The 16,345-nt window shown below is 40.5% G+C and overlaps 1 protein-coding gene across 1 annotated transcript in view; it reads right to left on the bottom strand.

Moving 5' to 3' along the window:
• Positions 1–286: 286 nt before the first annotated feature.
• LOC145343064 (guanine nucleotide-binding protein subunit alpha-14) overlaps positions 287–16,345 on the bottom strand; it is a 168,968-nt gene continuing 152,909 nt past the window's right edge. Inside the window, exons 4-7 of the mRNA XM_080188881.1 lie at positions 13,495–13,623; positions 11,556–11,685; positions 7,627–7,780; positions 287–2,939 (exon numbers count right to left, since the gene is read on the bottom strand). Of these exons, the coding sequence (XP_080045007.1) occupies positions 2,749–2,939; positions 7,627–7,780; positions 11,556–11,685; positions 13,495–13,623 (604 nt within the window). The 3' untranslated portion in view covers positions 287–2,748. The remainder of the gene's footprint in view (positions 2,940–7,626; positions 7,781–11,555; positions 11,686–13,494; positions 13,624–16,345) is intronic.

Here is a 16,345-nt window from a genome sequence, read left to right as displayed (position 1 = left end):
ACAGGATTCAATCTAATGGGGGAGGAATAGACTCTCAGTTCCTTTTGAAAATAAATGTATTTTTCCTTAAAATAGTTCTTACTAAGTTTGTGCATTTCTTAACATTTTTAATAGTGCATTCTGTTGCATAAATTAAGATAATATTTGCTTATCTGATAGTTGCAGAGTACAAGTTATAAATTAACAGTATCTCACTTCATGATCATTTTCCAAATAATTGGATGATATAACTATTGATCCCTTAATACAGACTTTCCAGAAAAATAAAATTGGATGAACTGAAACATAAGAACCAAGTTTATGTTTAATTTCAGATCAAACCAGCAGCATTACCAAATATGAAACATCTTTAGCTTCAAAGCACAGATCAGTTAATTATTGATCAATGAGAACTTTACAATACAAGAATAAAAGAATCCTAGCAATCTCTGGCCAGTCAGATGTTAAGATTTGTAAATCATAGAATCTAAAAGCCTATGTGAAGGTAAAACATGTTTAAGTGCCGTGTAGCTGAAATAAGAATACTAAAAGTGCATTTATTTCAGGTTTCATCCTTCTGCTGTCTAATTTAGCACCTTCTGAAAACATGGTATTTGGCTAGTTGATTGTTTATGGAACCATATTCTTTCCTGCATCCATTGCTCAACTTTTTAAAATTACAGAATGTACAGATAGGTTTAAATCTATATCCAAATGAAACTATTTTGATTTCCAATTTGTAAAATTCCTGCTTTAGTTTGGTGGCTTTAGTCAAGAGCACTTTGCATTTGGAGATCACATGTATTACAAGAGATGCTGAAACAACACTGAATTCTCTGCTTAAACATGCTTGTAAAATCATTTAATACAAATCCCAATGAAGCTATGATAATTATTTTCACAAATTCATAAGAACCAGAACTCATGAACACTAAAAGGAGATAATATAAAGTATAATATTATTTCACCCAAGTTAAAACTACCCCACGCCACCACTCCGTATTGCCCACCTGTTAGTATTTAGGCCAACATCACTTAGATTTCATTTGGATTTCTTAGAAAATAAAAAAATCCTATCCAAAGGAAAATAGACAGCACAGACTTCATTGTTTTGAACTAGAAACTTAAACTACATATGGTCCCACAAAATTCTGCAGCTTTAGTGCACCTTGGCATCTAATTCATTCAATGAACCAACATAATAAAAAGCATTAATGACTAAAGAAACTAATACTGCAGACTGACTTCACTTACATGCATCATACTAGTCATACTCAGATGATATTCCAACAAAAGCAGATCTCTATGCATCAGATGCTCAAATTCAAAGGCACAGTATTGTAACATTCAAAAACCATATCTATTGCATAAAATATAAAAGTACAATAAAAAGACAGTGTTGAATCTGAAAAATTATAATAATTTCTAACAATCCTTCTCATTATGAAATGTAGCAGTGAAAGAAATTTTAAAAGTCAGTATAAGATTAAATTACAGGATTGTGCATTACAAGTTAGATTTCAGAACTTCAAAAATAGTGATTACTTATCTAAGTCTCCTAAAATGTGGAAACACCTGTACATTCTTTTACAATTACTGATAGGACATTATTTCAAATGGTATTCCTTTTTGACCAAGATAAATAATGTTAAAGCTACAAAAGATGCTATATATATAGGATACATATTTACAGTTGCTTTAAGCATTTCAACATGATGTACCTATGTGTAATTCCTATTATGATCGTGGTAGAGCAATTCCATCTATCTTTTGCAATTCCTTAGTATGCAAAGGTACTTTCATCTGTACAAAACAAAGATTTGAAGTCTTTTATAATCTAGGCTTGTACATGGCATTGTTCACATACAAAATGCCCTTACATTTTAATTGCTTTTATAAGAACATTTCACGTTTGCCCAAGAACCATTCTAACACTTCTTTGCTAATAAAACCAATTTAAGATCCTTTTGCCTAAATTATTAAATTTAACACTTCATATTCTTAAAATGTTTACTGTACACTGCCTTTAATGACAGTAATAATTTACGATAACATTCTAAATGTTGAAGGTATCTAGATTAATCTACACCATGATTCCAAACATGGATTAATTGGGATAAAATTAGGAAACTCAAAGAAAAAGTCAAAATATATGTTTTGTACATCAATCATTTACTTTCTTTAAATAGGTTAATTCAAAGTTAAAATACTTTGACCATATGCCAAATGTAACCCAGCTAGTAGTCATAATCAGAACCATGAAGCTTTTTTTGTACCTTTTATTTTGGGTAATCTTTGCATTCAGTAAACCTCTGGATTCCAGGATAACCACATATATTATTGACACAGTGAGATATATAAAATCAGAGTTGGGAGCGTTCTTACTATTACAAAAAATGTAAAACAATCACCTTTGGAAAACATATTTAGGTCCATTTCTACAACCCAGCAATTTTTTAAAAACCCACCTCAGTTAATAAAGCTATAAACATCCCTGTTTGACCTATTTTTCACAATGTGTCGAATACCACATTTTTTTTGTAAATAGAAGATTTCTATGTGAATAAAAAATTCTGAACAAAACACAAGTGATTAACCAAAAGTTACGTATCTGCACTGTCATCACCAAGTTCTCCTGAGAACTGGCAACTTGTGTGCAAGTTTGTAAATGTAATTTACAGGTACCAAGTACAACTTTGAACTGGCAAGTAAAAAATAGCTTTACAAAAAGCATTGAGTGATATGAAGTGGGTTCGTAGTATCAGTCCTTTATACAAGGTTAAATTCCTTCAGGTTTAACTGTAGGATAGTGTCCTTGACAGCAGCAAAGACAAACCGTATATTCTCTGTATCAGTGGCACAAGTGAAGTGAGAGTAGATGACCTTTTCTTTGTCTGGATTCTGATTTTGATAGGTCTTTAAAATGAAATCACGAGCAGCCTTGGCATCTTGTTGAGGACCTACGAAGCATCACAATTGCACAAATCAATACAGATGATACATGTTATTGAAACATTAAGAAAACAAGCAGCAGCTCACAAATTACATCATGAATTGTTCGTAAATGAGCAAACTGCCTCAATGATGACTAAGATGAAAGTGTGCACGTTCCATGCGCCAATGATGATCAAAGTCCTCTTTCTTTGTTGAAATTTACTTGTGGCCACACTGAAGGGATCCCTGCCAGCTGTGGTCTGCTGGTCAGGGAGGTGAAACAGGCAATGCTTAGGCTGCCATTTCCACCCTGTTCCTCATATTAAGAGGTAGGCAGTGTGTTCCTTAAAAAGATGATGCATGAGATGATAGAAAGATGATGAACATGACTTAAGCATGAATTGGTTTAAAGTGAGGGAGGTTCAGATCATCAGCTTCACTGTCTCATCTTGACCTATCTTTGTTTAGTGGCAAGATGAGTCTAGGTAGTTGGCAACATGGTGCTGACCTCCCCCCCCCACCACTTCAAAACCAGTGGACTTTAGATCAGTCTCATCTGTTGGTTCTTGATTCAGTCCTTACATGCCAGGGTAGACAAATCCTGAAATCACTGAGGGTAAGAAATCGATAGCCACCCTAATTTGGTTTGGCTGCCTGTCGAAGTAGTTTACTGGGGTGTTGGGAGCATACTCCCTCTCATGTAGGCTCAACCTACTCATTGGAGTATTTCATCTTTTAATGGTCCTCACCTTAACCCAGCCCTCACCTGTGGCTGTTGGGGTCATATATGAAACAATGGGATGCTGCAATGAGGCAACTTGAGGAAGTTTATTTTTGAATGAATTTAGATGCTAGGGATAGTATTATTCAACTGTAACTGTCTTTCAATCTTCCTCCAACTCGACATTGAAAAGATCTTCAACCCATACCCTCATCAGTCATCATATCAGGCTGAAACAATCTCAGCATCCTATTCAATCCCAAATTAAGCTTACAACCACATATTCTCACCATCACAAAGACTGCCTACTTCCACCGTTATCAACATAATCGCCTCTGTCCCTACCTTATGTCTTTGCCACCAAATCCTAATGGTTGCCATGCATTACCGCCCAGTCTTCCTTCCTCCAAGCGCTATTAAATTTAGCTCATCTAAAATTTCCTGCATTAAAATCTCACTTGCCTTTCTCCACTCTCCTTGTTGATATGTGTTGGCTCTCAATGCCCCAACAGCTCAAATATACCATTTTCATCTCTGTACTATTGCATAAGCACCTGAAGACAAAAGGTTTGTAGAGTGATGGGGCAAGCATAGGGCGTGGAACTAGCTGATTTGATCATGTAGAGAAGCTGTTTGGACACAATGGGTCCAATAATATCGAAGTACAGGATTTCTACGATTCTCCACGACCTTGCACCTTCCTAGCTCTACAACTCCTTCAAGCACTACAATGTCTGCTCTCCTTGCTCACCAAGATTGGCACTGAGTCCTACAATAGAATCAGAACCAGCTGAAATTAATTCAGGAATACTTATTAAATGTGTATTAAGAAGCTCTGTCAATGAAGTTTCATCACCTATTGAAAGAGGAAAAATTACTCAAGCTCCTGGCCTGATTTTAGTCAAGAGGCAAGTTAAGAACATAAGAACATAATAGGAGCAGGAGTAGGCCATCTAGCCCTTCGAGCCTGCCCCGCCATTCAATAAGATCATGGCTGATCTGTCGTGGCTCAGTTCCACATTCCCGCCCTCTCCCCATAACCCTTAATCCCCTCTCTTATCAAAAACCCATCAACCCGCGTCTTAAAAATATTTAGCGAGGCAGCCTCCACCACTTCAACGGGCAGAGAATTCCAGAGATTCACCACCCTTTGAGTGAAGAAGTTCCTCAACTCCGTTCTAAACCGCCCCCCCCCCCCACTTTATCTTGAGGCTGTGCCCCCTAGTCCTACTGTCCTTTCTGAGCGGGAAGAGTCTCTCCACCTCTATCCTATCCATCCCATTCATCATCTTATACGTCTCAATGAGATCTCCCCTCATTCTTCTAAACTCCAACGAGTACAAGCCTAGTTTATTCAGCCTCTCCTCATAGCTCAACCCCCTCAACTCCGGTATCAGCCTAGTAAACCTCCTCTGCACTCCCTCCAAGGCCAAAATATCTTTGCGCAGGTGTGGCACCCAAAACTGCACACAGTACTCCAGCTGCGGCCTCACCAATGCCCTATACAGCTGCAGCAAGACCTCCCTACTTTTATATTCAATCTCCCTCGCTATGAAGGCCAGCATCCCATTCGCCTTCCTGACCACCTGCTGCACCTGCAAGCTGGGTTTTTGCGACTCATGCACAAGGACCCCGAGGTCCCTCTGCACCGTCGCCTGCTGCAGTTTTTCGCCCCGTAAGTAATAGTCCTTCCTACCATTATTCCTACCAAAGTGGACCACCTCACACTTGCCAACATTAAATTCCATTTGCCATTTCCTGGCCCATTCGCCCAGCCTATCTAGATCCTTCTGCAGACTCTCCACACCCTCCGCACAATTTGCCGTTCCCCCAATCTTCGTGTCATCAGCAAATTTCGACACCACACACTCGGTTCCCTCCTCCAGATCATCTATATAAATGGTAAAAAGCTGAGGCCCCAGCACCGACCCCTGGGGCACTCCACTAGTCACCATCCGCCAATCCGAATAGCACCCGTTGACCCCCACTCTCTGCCTCCTATTTGACAACCAATCCTCTATCCACGCTAACACCCTACCCCCAACTCCATGTCCCTCGACCTTCTGCAATAACCTCTTGTGAGGTACTTTGTCAAACGCCTTCTGAAAATCCATAAAGACCACATCCACCGGCTCTCCTCTATCCACCGCCCTAGACACATCCTCATAGAACTCCAGTAAATTTGTTAGACACGACTTCCCTTTAATGAAACCATGCTGCGTCCGCCCTATCAAGCAATTGCCTTCAAGATGCCTCGCAATTTCCTCCTTAATGACGGATTCTAACATTTTACCTACCACAGACGTTAAACTAACCGGCCTATAATTCCCCGCCTTTTGCCTGGCACCCTTCTTAAACAACGGCGTAACATTAGCCGTTTTCCAATCTTCCGGCACTTCCCCGGAATCCAGCGACGTCTGGAAAATAACCACCAAGGCATCCACTGTCACCTCCACCATTTCTTTCAGAACCCTCGGATGCATTCCATCCGGTCCTGGGGACTTGTCCATAATCAGCCCCTCCAGTCTGTCGAGCACCGCCTCTCTAGTAACAGTAATGTCATTAAGACCCTCCAGTCCTACCACCTTTCCATCACTAACACCCGGCAAATTATTCACATCCTCCTCCGTGAAGACAGAAACAAAAAAGTTATTCAATACCTTAGCCATATCCCCATCCCCTACCACTAGGTCCCCTTTCTCATCCTCTAAAGGACCAACGTTCACCCTAGCCAGCCTCTTCCTTTTTATATATTTATAAAAATTCTTGCTATCCTTTTTTATATTAAGCGCTAGCCCAGCTTCATAGTTTCTCCTACCCTTCTTTATCAACTTCTTTGTCAATCTTTGTTGACATTTAAACCTCTCCCAATCCTCTTCTCGCCCACTACTCTTAGCTACTCTAAATTCCTCCGCTTTTAATTTAACACTTTCCTTCACCTCCTTCGTTATCCACGGCTTATTACCTCTCCTCCTACTGTCCTTTTTGACCATCGGAATAAATTTCCGCTGAGCACCATGAAAGGTCTCCTTAAAGATCCTCCACTGCTCCTCAGCAGACCCTCCCTCCAATGCGCTCCCCCAGTCAACATTCGCCAATTCTTCTCTCATCCTACCGTACTCCCCTCTATTCAAACAAAGTACGCGTGTCCGGGAACCCACTTTCTCCTCCTCCATCTGCAACAATTTTCTGTACAGAAAAACTATTGTGAGATTTGGGAAGAACAGGTTTTACCAAATGTCTACAGAATTTAATTACTGGGCTACTTTATTTTTTTTCCTGTGGGATTCTTACCCATAAGTAGTCTGATTAATATGCTATAGGTCTTATGGCCTTTACAAGGCTGAAGCTTATGAGAGCAAGTGGTTGTATTGGTGGGACGAGAGATTGCAGATGTGGGAGTAGTTTACTGGGTAACTTGTTGGGCTAGAAAATACTCCTGCTCCTCTCAGCCCAAAAATAAATATATTTGCCTCATTGATTCAGCCTTCCTGGTCTTCTGAGTTTCCCGAGGTCTGAGAAACCCAGCCTCCTGTAGCTAAAAATAGGATGGCTGCCAACATAAAAAAAGGGCAGCCTGCTTATAATTAAAATTCCAAGAGCAAATTAGCTATCTGCCAATCACCGCACCACTGTTAATACTGGAAGTAAACCGATTTAGCCCTCATTTCAGATTTTTTGCACTTTCAACCTCTGACACAACCTCAGCCCACCTGTTTTTGGGAGTTAAGATACAGCTAGAAATCTGTAACAAAACAATTACAGGCATTTCTTCTAAAAGAAACAAACCAGTTTGTGATCATGAACAGAGATATCCAACTTACGTATCTGCAAACGGATATAAATATATACACTTACTGATATTTGGGTAAACTTTCCAACATAAACAACCTGAGTTTTAAGCTATTTTGTAACCAACATAAGACCCATCAACTATTATGAAAGTTTTAAATTCCTACTGTAAATAGATCAAATTACCATAAAACACTCACCATTATATTCTGGGAAATAATCAACTAGATGAGAATACATGATCTTTTCTTCCAGGAGATCCTTCTTGTTTAAGAAAAGAATGACTGAGGAGCTGTGAAACCAGGGATAGGTGATAATCGTCTTAAATAGTGCCTTGCTCTCCTCCATTCGATTCTAAAAATAAAATATTAAACACTTCTGTACTAAACAGATATAACAGGAGAATACAGCAACATATAGCTCAAAGGGGAAACTTCCCCACTATTCTTTGTTTCAGAGCAGCCCAAAGATATCTTGGAAAGTTAATTCTGTACAACACCAGAATTCTGCTCAGTTTTCTTGCCTACAAGACCTCCTTTCGTCAGCCAAGATAGAATGATATTATTCTGGAAAAGTATTTTAATTGAGGAGTTTTATTAATCAGGTTTTCCCACTTCCATCACTTAAGATAATACACTCTGACCCTTCAGAGGTGAATTGATGTTTACTGAAAACAGATTTAAATATGCCACAGTGAATATAATGATGAATCAGAGTGGCACAGCAAATGGTCAGTAAATGGATTTTGGTTTACAGATTAAATCAAAGAGGAATAAATAGAACAGACCACCCAACACTGACCCAGAAACAGGAAATGACAATGGCACAGCCAGCCCAGTTGACCCTGCAATGTCTTCCTCACATCTGGGGACTTGAGAGCTGTCCCACAGACTAGTCAAGCAACAACTTGGTATTGTAATACTCACTCAATTATACCCTACAGCCAATGCCCAGATTCTTCCATACCATCCCTAGGTAAGTCCTGTCACACTGGCAGGACAGACTCACCAGAGACAGTAGGACGGATTGTTAGAATCAGGAAGGTGTTGCCTGGGAGTTTTCAACATTGACTCAGCACCCTATGAACTCTCCTATCACCCTCCCTTCCCAATTGAATCAGTACTTTGCCATGATCCATGCTACTTAAAAGAAACACAGTGGGTAGCAAGGGCACAGAATGTACTCTGGATGGGGAGACTTCAAATAACCATCACCAATAGTAGCTCAGTATCACAGTTACTGACCGAGCTGGCTGAGTACTGAAAGACATAACCACCAAACTGGGCCTGCAGCAGTGATGAGGAAATCGACAAAAAGGAAAAACCTACTTTACCTCATCTTACCAATTACCTGTCACAGATACATCTGTCCACGAGGGTACAGATAGGAGTAACCACTACACAGTTCTTGTGGAGACAAAGTTCCATTATCACATTTGAGGTATGCTCCATTGTTATATGACACTACCACCTTGCTAAATGAGGTGGATTTTGAACAGATCTAGCAACTCAAAACTTGGCCATGAGACAATGTGAGCCAGCCAAAACAGAATTGTATTCAACCTATTGTATTCACAATCTAAACTCGTTTCCCTTAGCATCACCATCAACCCAGATAATCGACCCTGCTTCAATGAGAAATGCAAGAATAACATGCCAAGAATAGCACAAGCATACCTAAACATGAGATACCAACCCAGTGAAGCTACAACATAAGACCACAGCAGAAGCAGAGTGCAATTGGTATATTCCACAACTAACACATCAGATCAAAGCTCTGCAGAACATCCTGTCTTGAACAATGGTGGACAATTAAACTAACCAGAGGTGGTGGCTTCACATACATGTCCACCCACAGCTAACAAAAGAAATGCCTGAAGCATCTGCAATCACTTTCAGTCTGAAGTGCACGTGGATGATTTAACTTTGTCTGCTCGAAGTCCCCAGCATTACAGATGCTGATATTCAGCCAATTTGGTTTATGAAATATGATATCAAGAAATGGCTGAAAGCACCGTATACTGCAAAGGCTATGGCTTCAGACAGCATCCTGACAATAGTGCCAAAGACTTGTATTCAAAAACTAGCTATGTGTCTATCCGAGCTGTTCCACTACAGCTACAACACTGGCAGTGTGGAAAATTGCCCAGGGATGTGTGCTGTTCAAAAAAAGGACATCCAATGTGACATTAATCATCCATTAGTCTACACCCAATCAGCAGCAAACGAATGGGAGTTGTCATCCACAGTGTTATCATGCAGTATTCAAAAGCCCAATTTGAAGTGGGCCACTTGGTTCATCTCATCTCATTACAAGCTTACTCCAAATATGGACAAAATGGCCAAATTCCAGAGGTGAGGGGAGAGTGACTGTACTTGACATTAAGGCAGTGTTCGATAAAGCATGGCATAAAGGCAACCTAGTAAAATACCCAGGGGAAATATCTCCACTGGATAGTCTCATACTGAGCAGAAAGAAAGTTGACTGTGGTTGTTGGAGCCCAATCATTATGTAGTTTTACTTGCTTTCAAAGACATTGCTGCAGGAGTTCCTCGGCATAACGTCCTAGGGCTAAGCATCTTGAACTGCTTCATCAATGACTTGCCCTCCATGAAAAGCTCAGAAAACTAGATATTCGCTGACAGTTGACCTGTCCCTTCTCAAGACTGGAGCAGTCTGTGTCCAAAGTATGCAGCAAGACCTTGGACAATATTCAGGCTTAGATTGATATGTGGTATGCCACACGCATATCACACAAATGCCAGGTAATAACCATCTCCAACAAGGGAGAAAATAACCATTTCCCTTTGACAGTCAATGGCCTCGGTATCGCTGAATTCTTCACCATCAACATCCACTGATCAGATTAGCATTGACCAGAAACTGAACTGGATGAGTAATATAAATTCTGCAGCTACAAGAGCAGTTTAGAGGTTGGAAATTCTCTGATGATTAGCTCACCTTCTGGCTCCCCAAAGCCTGTCAGGAGTCAGCAGTGTGATGCAATAAGGCACAAGTCAGGAGTGTGATGGAATACTCTCCACTTTCTTGGGTGAATGCAGGCCCAACAACACCCAAGAAGCTCAACACCATCCAGGATAAAGCAGCCCACTTAATTACCAATCAATTTACCACTTCAAATTGTCACTCCCTCTACCACTGACAGTGGCAGTAGCATGAGCCATCTACAAGATGTACTGTAGCATATTCCTGCAGCAAACATGCAACCTCAACAACCTAAAATGACAAAGATAGCAGATGCATAGGAACACCCCTAATTAGAAGTTTTCCTCAAAGCTCCACACCATTTTAAATTTCCATGCCCACATTAGATGGAATGCAGCCATTCAATATGGCAGCTCACCATCACCTTCTTAAGGGCAATTGGGAATGGGTAACAAATGCTGGTCTTGCCAGCAAGGCCACATCCCATGATTTAAAAAAAAAACTAACTTGATTTTGGAATCATAGAAAGATTACAGCAGAGAAAGAAGTCATTCACCCTCAGTTCTGCATCGTTCTTTGCAAGAACAACTCTGTTGGTCCTACCACTCCATCATTTCCCCATAGTTCTGCAAATTGTTCATCTTCGGCTGCTTATCCAATTCCCTTTCAATAGCCTAGATTGAATTTGCCTCGTCATTTCTCAGGCAATAGATTCAGGATCTTAACCAGTTGCTGCATAAAAAGGATTTTCCTTATGTTATCATTGGTTCTCATGCCGATTATCTTAAATTAATCCCTGATTTTAATTCCATCCACCAATTGAAATCGTGTCTTTTAATTGACGCTGTTCAAAACAAGTCATATTCTGGATTTTTGCAGTCATGAAATCCATGGGGGCCTCCCAAAAATGGTGAGCAGAAGCCATCCCCTCATTTTAAACAAACCCTTTTTTTCATTGGGTTGAGAGGCAGGTGGCAAATTTGGAAATTACAAATGCAGCAGAGCTATTTGAACTCAGGGATAGGCAATAAATGCTGGCCAACCAGTGACACCCATGTCCCATAAATGAATAAAAAAAGATTGTGCCTTTGAGGGTTCCTAACACTATGAAAACAGGGGCAAGTCTCCAGTAAAATCTTAGTCTTAAGACAATCTTATTATACCATTGCTGTTGAACTATTACCTCATTATCACACTCAGCCAGAACCTGATCATATTCACTTAGTGCAACTAGGAAAATGATTGAGGTTACATTTTCAAAACAATGAATCCACTTTCTTCGTTCAGACCTCTGACCTCCAACATCTACCATCCTACAAAGTAAAGCAAAAAATGTTTCAAAATTTGAAAAACATTTTTCAAACAACACAAAAATCATTTGTTTTGAGTATTCTTATCTATGTAAAATAGAAATAAAATCTTACGAGAGTTGATTATTGATAACACAGTGCAGCCCATCAGGGATTTCTGTTATTTATTACACTTGCTACAATGTCAATCATGAAAATTGTCATAAATTCTTCATATGATCAACTGAACCATCCTGAATAGCACCAATTACAATCCATTTTTAAACGAAACTTTGCATCCACTGCCATGTGCAAGGTAAACTTCTGGCATTCTGGAGAAAGACAATCCAATTGCTGCAGATTCTGCCGCCGCGCGCGCCCCCCCCCCCCCCGCCCCAAACATGAATAGGCTGCTTGATTACCGATAGCAATGAATCAACTAAGTGTAGAACTCTGAAGCATTCACAACTTCTGTCAGACACAACGCACTAACATTTGTTAGAAACGAAAACAAACTTGCAAAGGTTTGCAGCTGAGGCACTAAACAGCTGGGTATCCTACTCCATGGGTGTGTGATGAAATGCTGGCATCCATACTGACCTACTGGTAAGGCTTTTCAAAAGTACTGTTTTCAAGCCGAAGTATTTCTCAAAAAGCGACTTGAGAATATAAATAATTTATAATTAAACAAGAGATTTGAAAAGTCTCTCCCTATATGAATTATTGATTTAATCATGTCCAACTAGGCTTCACCACAAAATTAAACCAGGATTTTTCTTGAAGAAACAAGAAAGTGAATTTATAATGCCCAGGCAGGCAAATGCACAACAGCCTGAAAAGGAGCTAGGTACACTGATGTCTCCAATAATAGAAGACATGATTTTTCTTTTTTTTTGATAAATGGGGCTTAATTGACCTGCTTGCTTTGGTGAGGGTAAGATACAAGGGAGCTTATTCTCTTGGTGTTCAGAGAAGCTTTCAATAGTTAACTCACAAAAAAACTGACACTTGGTTTTAAATTTTAAAAAATAATTTTTAAATCTCAATACTTGAAGAGGACTGCCCTTAACTTCACAGACCTTACTTCGTAATCATGACAGATTCCTGCACTTCCATCTTTAAGAAGGTTTGGATTATGAATGTGGCTGCAATAACATTGGTTAGGCAATGTTGATGCACATATATCAGTGTATAAAAGTACTGTCATTGTAAGTACCTGTGGTAAACATGTTCAAGGAGCAAATTATTGATTCAAGTACTCACTCTAGCCAAATATCAGCACCCAGGAGGGTTTTTAAGTGATTGCAATTCAGTAAGCAGAGTGCCGAGTGATCAAGGATGTAGTATTAATTTGAGCCTCAGGTAAGTATCGTAGTCAAATTAGTGCTATACAAGCTGCCAAATTGTATGTTTCCTGATTGACTGATGCAAATGAGTGATGCACAAGATTCCCAGTTTTTGCACAGAATATACTTTAGAATACTCCTTTGTACAAGACATAAGAGTAAAATACTGCACATGCTGAAAATGTGGAAAAAGAAACAGAAAATACTGGAAAAACTCAGCAGGTTTGGCAGCATCTGTGGAGAAAGAAATGGAGTTAACGTTTCAATTCCATATGACTTCCTCAGACTGAAGAAGAATCATACGGACTCAAAAATGATAACTGTTTCTCTCCCCACAGGTGCTGCCAGACCTGATGAGTTCTTTCAGCATTTTCTTTTTTATCCTCAAGACATAATGTTATATTTTCGTTTCACCTAAACTGGCATGAATTAGACTTCTTCACATTAGGAAAAAAAATCTACTGGCCATTTTTAACGATTCAGTTACCTGAAGATTATGTTCTCCAAATCAAAAGGATATTCAATGATTCCAGTCGTTGGCACTCTAACCCGCAGTACATCTTGCTGAGTTGGTATATACATTGGTGAACTAATGCGGTCTACATCACTAAGGTAGCTGCAAAATGCAAACAGAGGGATTAAAACAAATGACAAAAACCTCCAAAGCAATTCCATGCATCACTGTTCAAGAGAAGCAGAACTGAAAGAGATTCAAGGCAACAGTTGTCAAAAACAAACATGTGGAATTGTTCCTAATTCATCTGGAATCCTGAAGATTGACAGAATCCTGATCAAATCATAGAACTTTACAGCAGAGAGAGAGAGAGAGACAGACTTTTTGGCCGCTGCTTGCTCTCTGGCAGAACAATCCAAAGCTAATCGCACTGACTGCTCTCTCCACATAGACTTGCACAGAAATCCCCTTATTCTAATATTTAGTAATTTTTCCCTCAAAGGTTGCAATAGTCCAAACCTCAAATACAGCTCTGTAGAAGCAACTGTTTCAAGTTCTGTTAAATTTTTGCATAAAAATCTGATAACCTCTCCTGCGGGGATAATTCAAGAGCTTGGGTTTTGGCCATTGAAGGCATGAGTACCCACGGTGGAGAAATTACTGTTGAGAAAGGGCAAGAGGCCAGAATTGGAGGAGGGCAAATATTGGAGGGCAGGGACAGTTTTACAATGAAACACATCCTGACCAACAGGGGGGTCCTGTCACTGGCCACCTGTTGTACTTCCAGACCAGGTAATGGAACATTCAGTCAGCTGAGCTGAAGTGCACATCGATATGGCCAGACAGTTAGCAGGACAACCAACCAGAGGCTGATCACTCCCTGCAGCTGAGCCTATCAGCAGCAAATGTAATACAAAATTAGACTCTGCTTGGATAAGAAGTAAACAGCAGGGAGGTAGCAATGGTCGGCAGCAGGCGGACACTAGACCACAAGACAAGACGAGGGAGAGGCACAGTGGCCAGCCACAACGAGGACACAATGTGGTAAAGCTGAGGTCTGCACCAAGAGCAGAGTGTACCCCACCCACTGTCCCAGGCCAGCAACAGGCTAGCAAGGCTCAGAGTTAAGAAAGAGGCACGGCAGCCATGATCAGGATACAGCGTCGATGAGGCAGGCTGATTCAAGGATCTCAGGCAAGCGAGATGAGAAGGCTGAGCGCGCGAGGGGGCTTGCGGGGGAGGGACTGTGCGCGCGAGGGGGCTTGCGGGGGAGGGAGGGAGAGAGTGCACGAGGGGGCTGCAGGGGAAGGAGAGTATGCAAGGGGGATGCAAGGGGGTTGCAAGGGAGAGAGAACTTGTGAGGAAGTCATGCGAAGGGAGAGCTTCTGAAGGTGTTGCCAAGGGAGGGAGAATAAAGCGAGCTTTGTTTGAAATCCAAGATCAGAAAGCAGAATGGCACATCAGAGATCGTGGAGGGGTCAAGAGAGGTACTAGGGATTTGAAGTTGGGAGTCATCGGCATATGTGCAATTTGTTGCATTCTTGGATTATGTCATCAAGCAGCAACACCAAGATGAGAAACACGAGGGGTCAGTGATAGATTCAAGGGGGAAGGGGATCCTGATGTAATGATGCAGGAACAGAAAGGGGAAACCATTGCAGGAAATTCTCCAGGTATGAAATAATTAAAATAATCAGACATTAAAATCAAGCGATTAAGAAAATAATCTGCTTTAGAAGAAAACAATGCAAGTAGTGAATCATTTCTTTCAGTTTGCTACCAGTCCCTCTAATAAGTTTAAGTCCATTCTCCATGCCAGTTAGTCATTAAATGATTGAGGTGAGTCTAGCCAACTGGAGGCAGGCTCACCCCTCAGGATTTTATGCAATGTAAATTCCAGCCCCACAAATTATTCCGTCACCATTACTGTAAAGTTCCAGTTAGGAAAAATATCATTCAAATGGTTAAATGGAAATTTTATGAAAATCTTAGTGTTTCATTCCTCTTAATCTTCAAGCAATAAGGGCTTCTTAAATTGGCACATGCACTTTCTTTGTAATAACTATATTCTGTCTGGAGCAAAGTTTTGGTTCAGATGTGACAGTCTCAGTGTCACATTGCAGTTGTGCCTTAACGCAGACTTCTATATCCTGCAACTGACCTTTGGGGTGATTTATAATCAATAAATTGGCAGTTATTTTGCACTGCATTAAGTTTATGGATCCAGTTTTATTTTACTTGGAATTCAGGGACGGCACGGTGGCACAGTGGTTAGCACCGTGCCTCACATTGCCAGGGACCCAGGTTCAATTCCAGTCTCACGTCACTGTCTGTGTGGAGTTTGCACATTCTCCCTGTATCTGCGTGGGTTTCCTCTGGGTGCCCCAGTTTCCTCCCACAGTCCAAAGATGTGCAGGTCATGTTGATTGACTATGCTAAATTGACCCTAGTGTTGGGGGATTAGCAAGGTAAACGCGAGGGGTTACAGGAATAGGGCTTGGGTGGGATTGTGATCTGTGCTGACTCGAGAGGCGAATGGCCTCCTTCTGCACTGTAGGGATTCTATGATTCTATCCTGGAATTATATTTCATCCAGAAAAACAAAAAAGTCTTGTAATTAGTTTAATTTTAATTTAGGAAGGTGAAGATGAGATCATCCATGACTTAAATGTGTGACAGAGCAAGCTCAAAAGGCTAATTGCCAACTGCTGTTCCAATGTTCTTGTACTAATTTTAACTACACGTTAAAGCTAAACAAATTTAGGCAAAAAATAATTTTGCATGATTCCAATGTTAATGGTTAAGTAAAACAGGGATATCATGGAGCTGCTCAGAATGCCAGAAGATTCTAATGTGCAAGTCAATGACTCCAATCATTGTCAGC

The sequence above is a fragment of the Carcharhinus amblyrhynchos genome, chromosome 5 (genome assembly GCF_965287045.1).
Source record: "Carcharhinus amblyrhynchos chromosome 5, sCarAmb.v2.hapA, whole genome shotgun sequence".
In the NCBI taxonomy this organism is placed as follows: Eukaryota; Metazoa; Chordata; class Chondrichthyes; order Carcharhiniformes; family Carcharhinidae; genus Carcharhinus; species Carcharhinus amblyrhynchos.
Note: the sequence above shows the minus strand (reverse complement) of the source record. Positions and strands in the feature narration are given on the sequence as shown.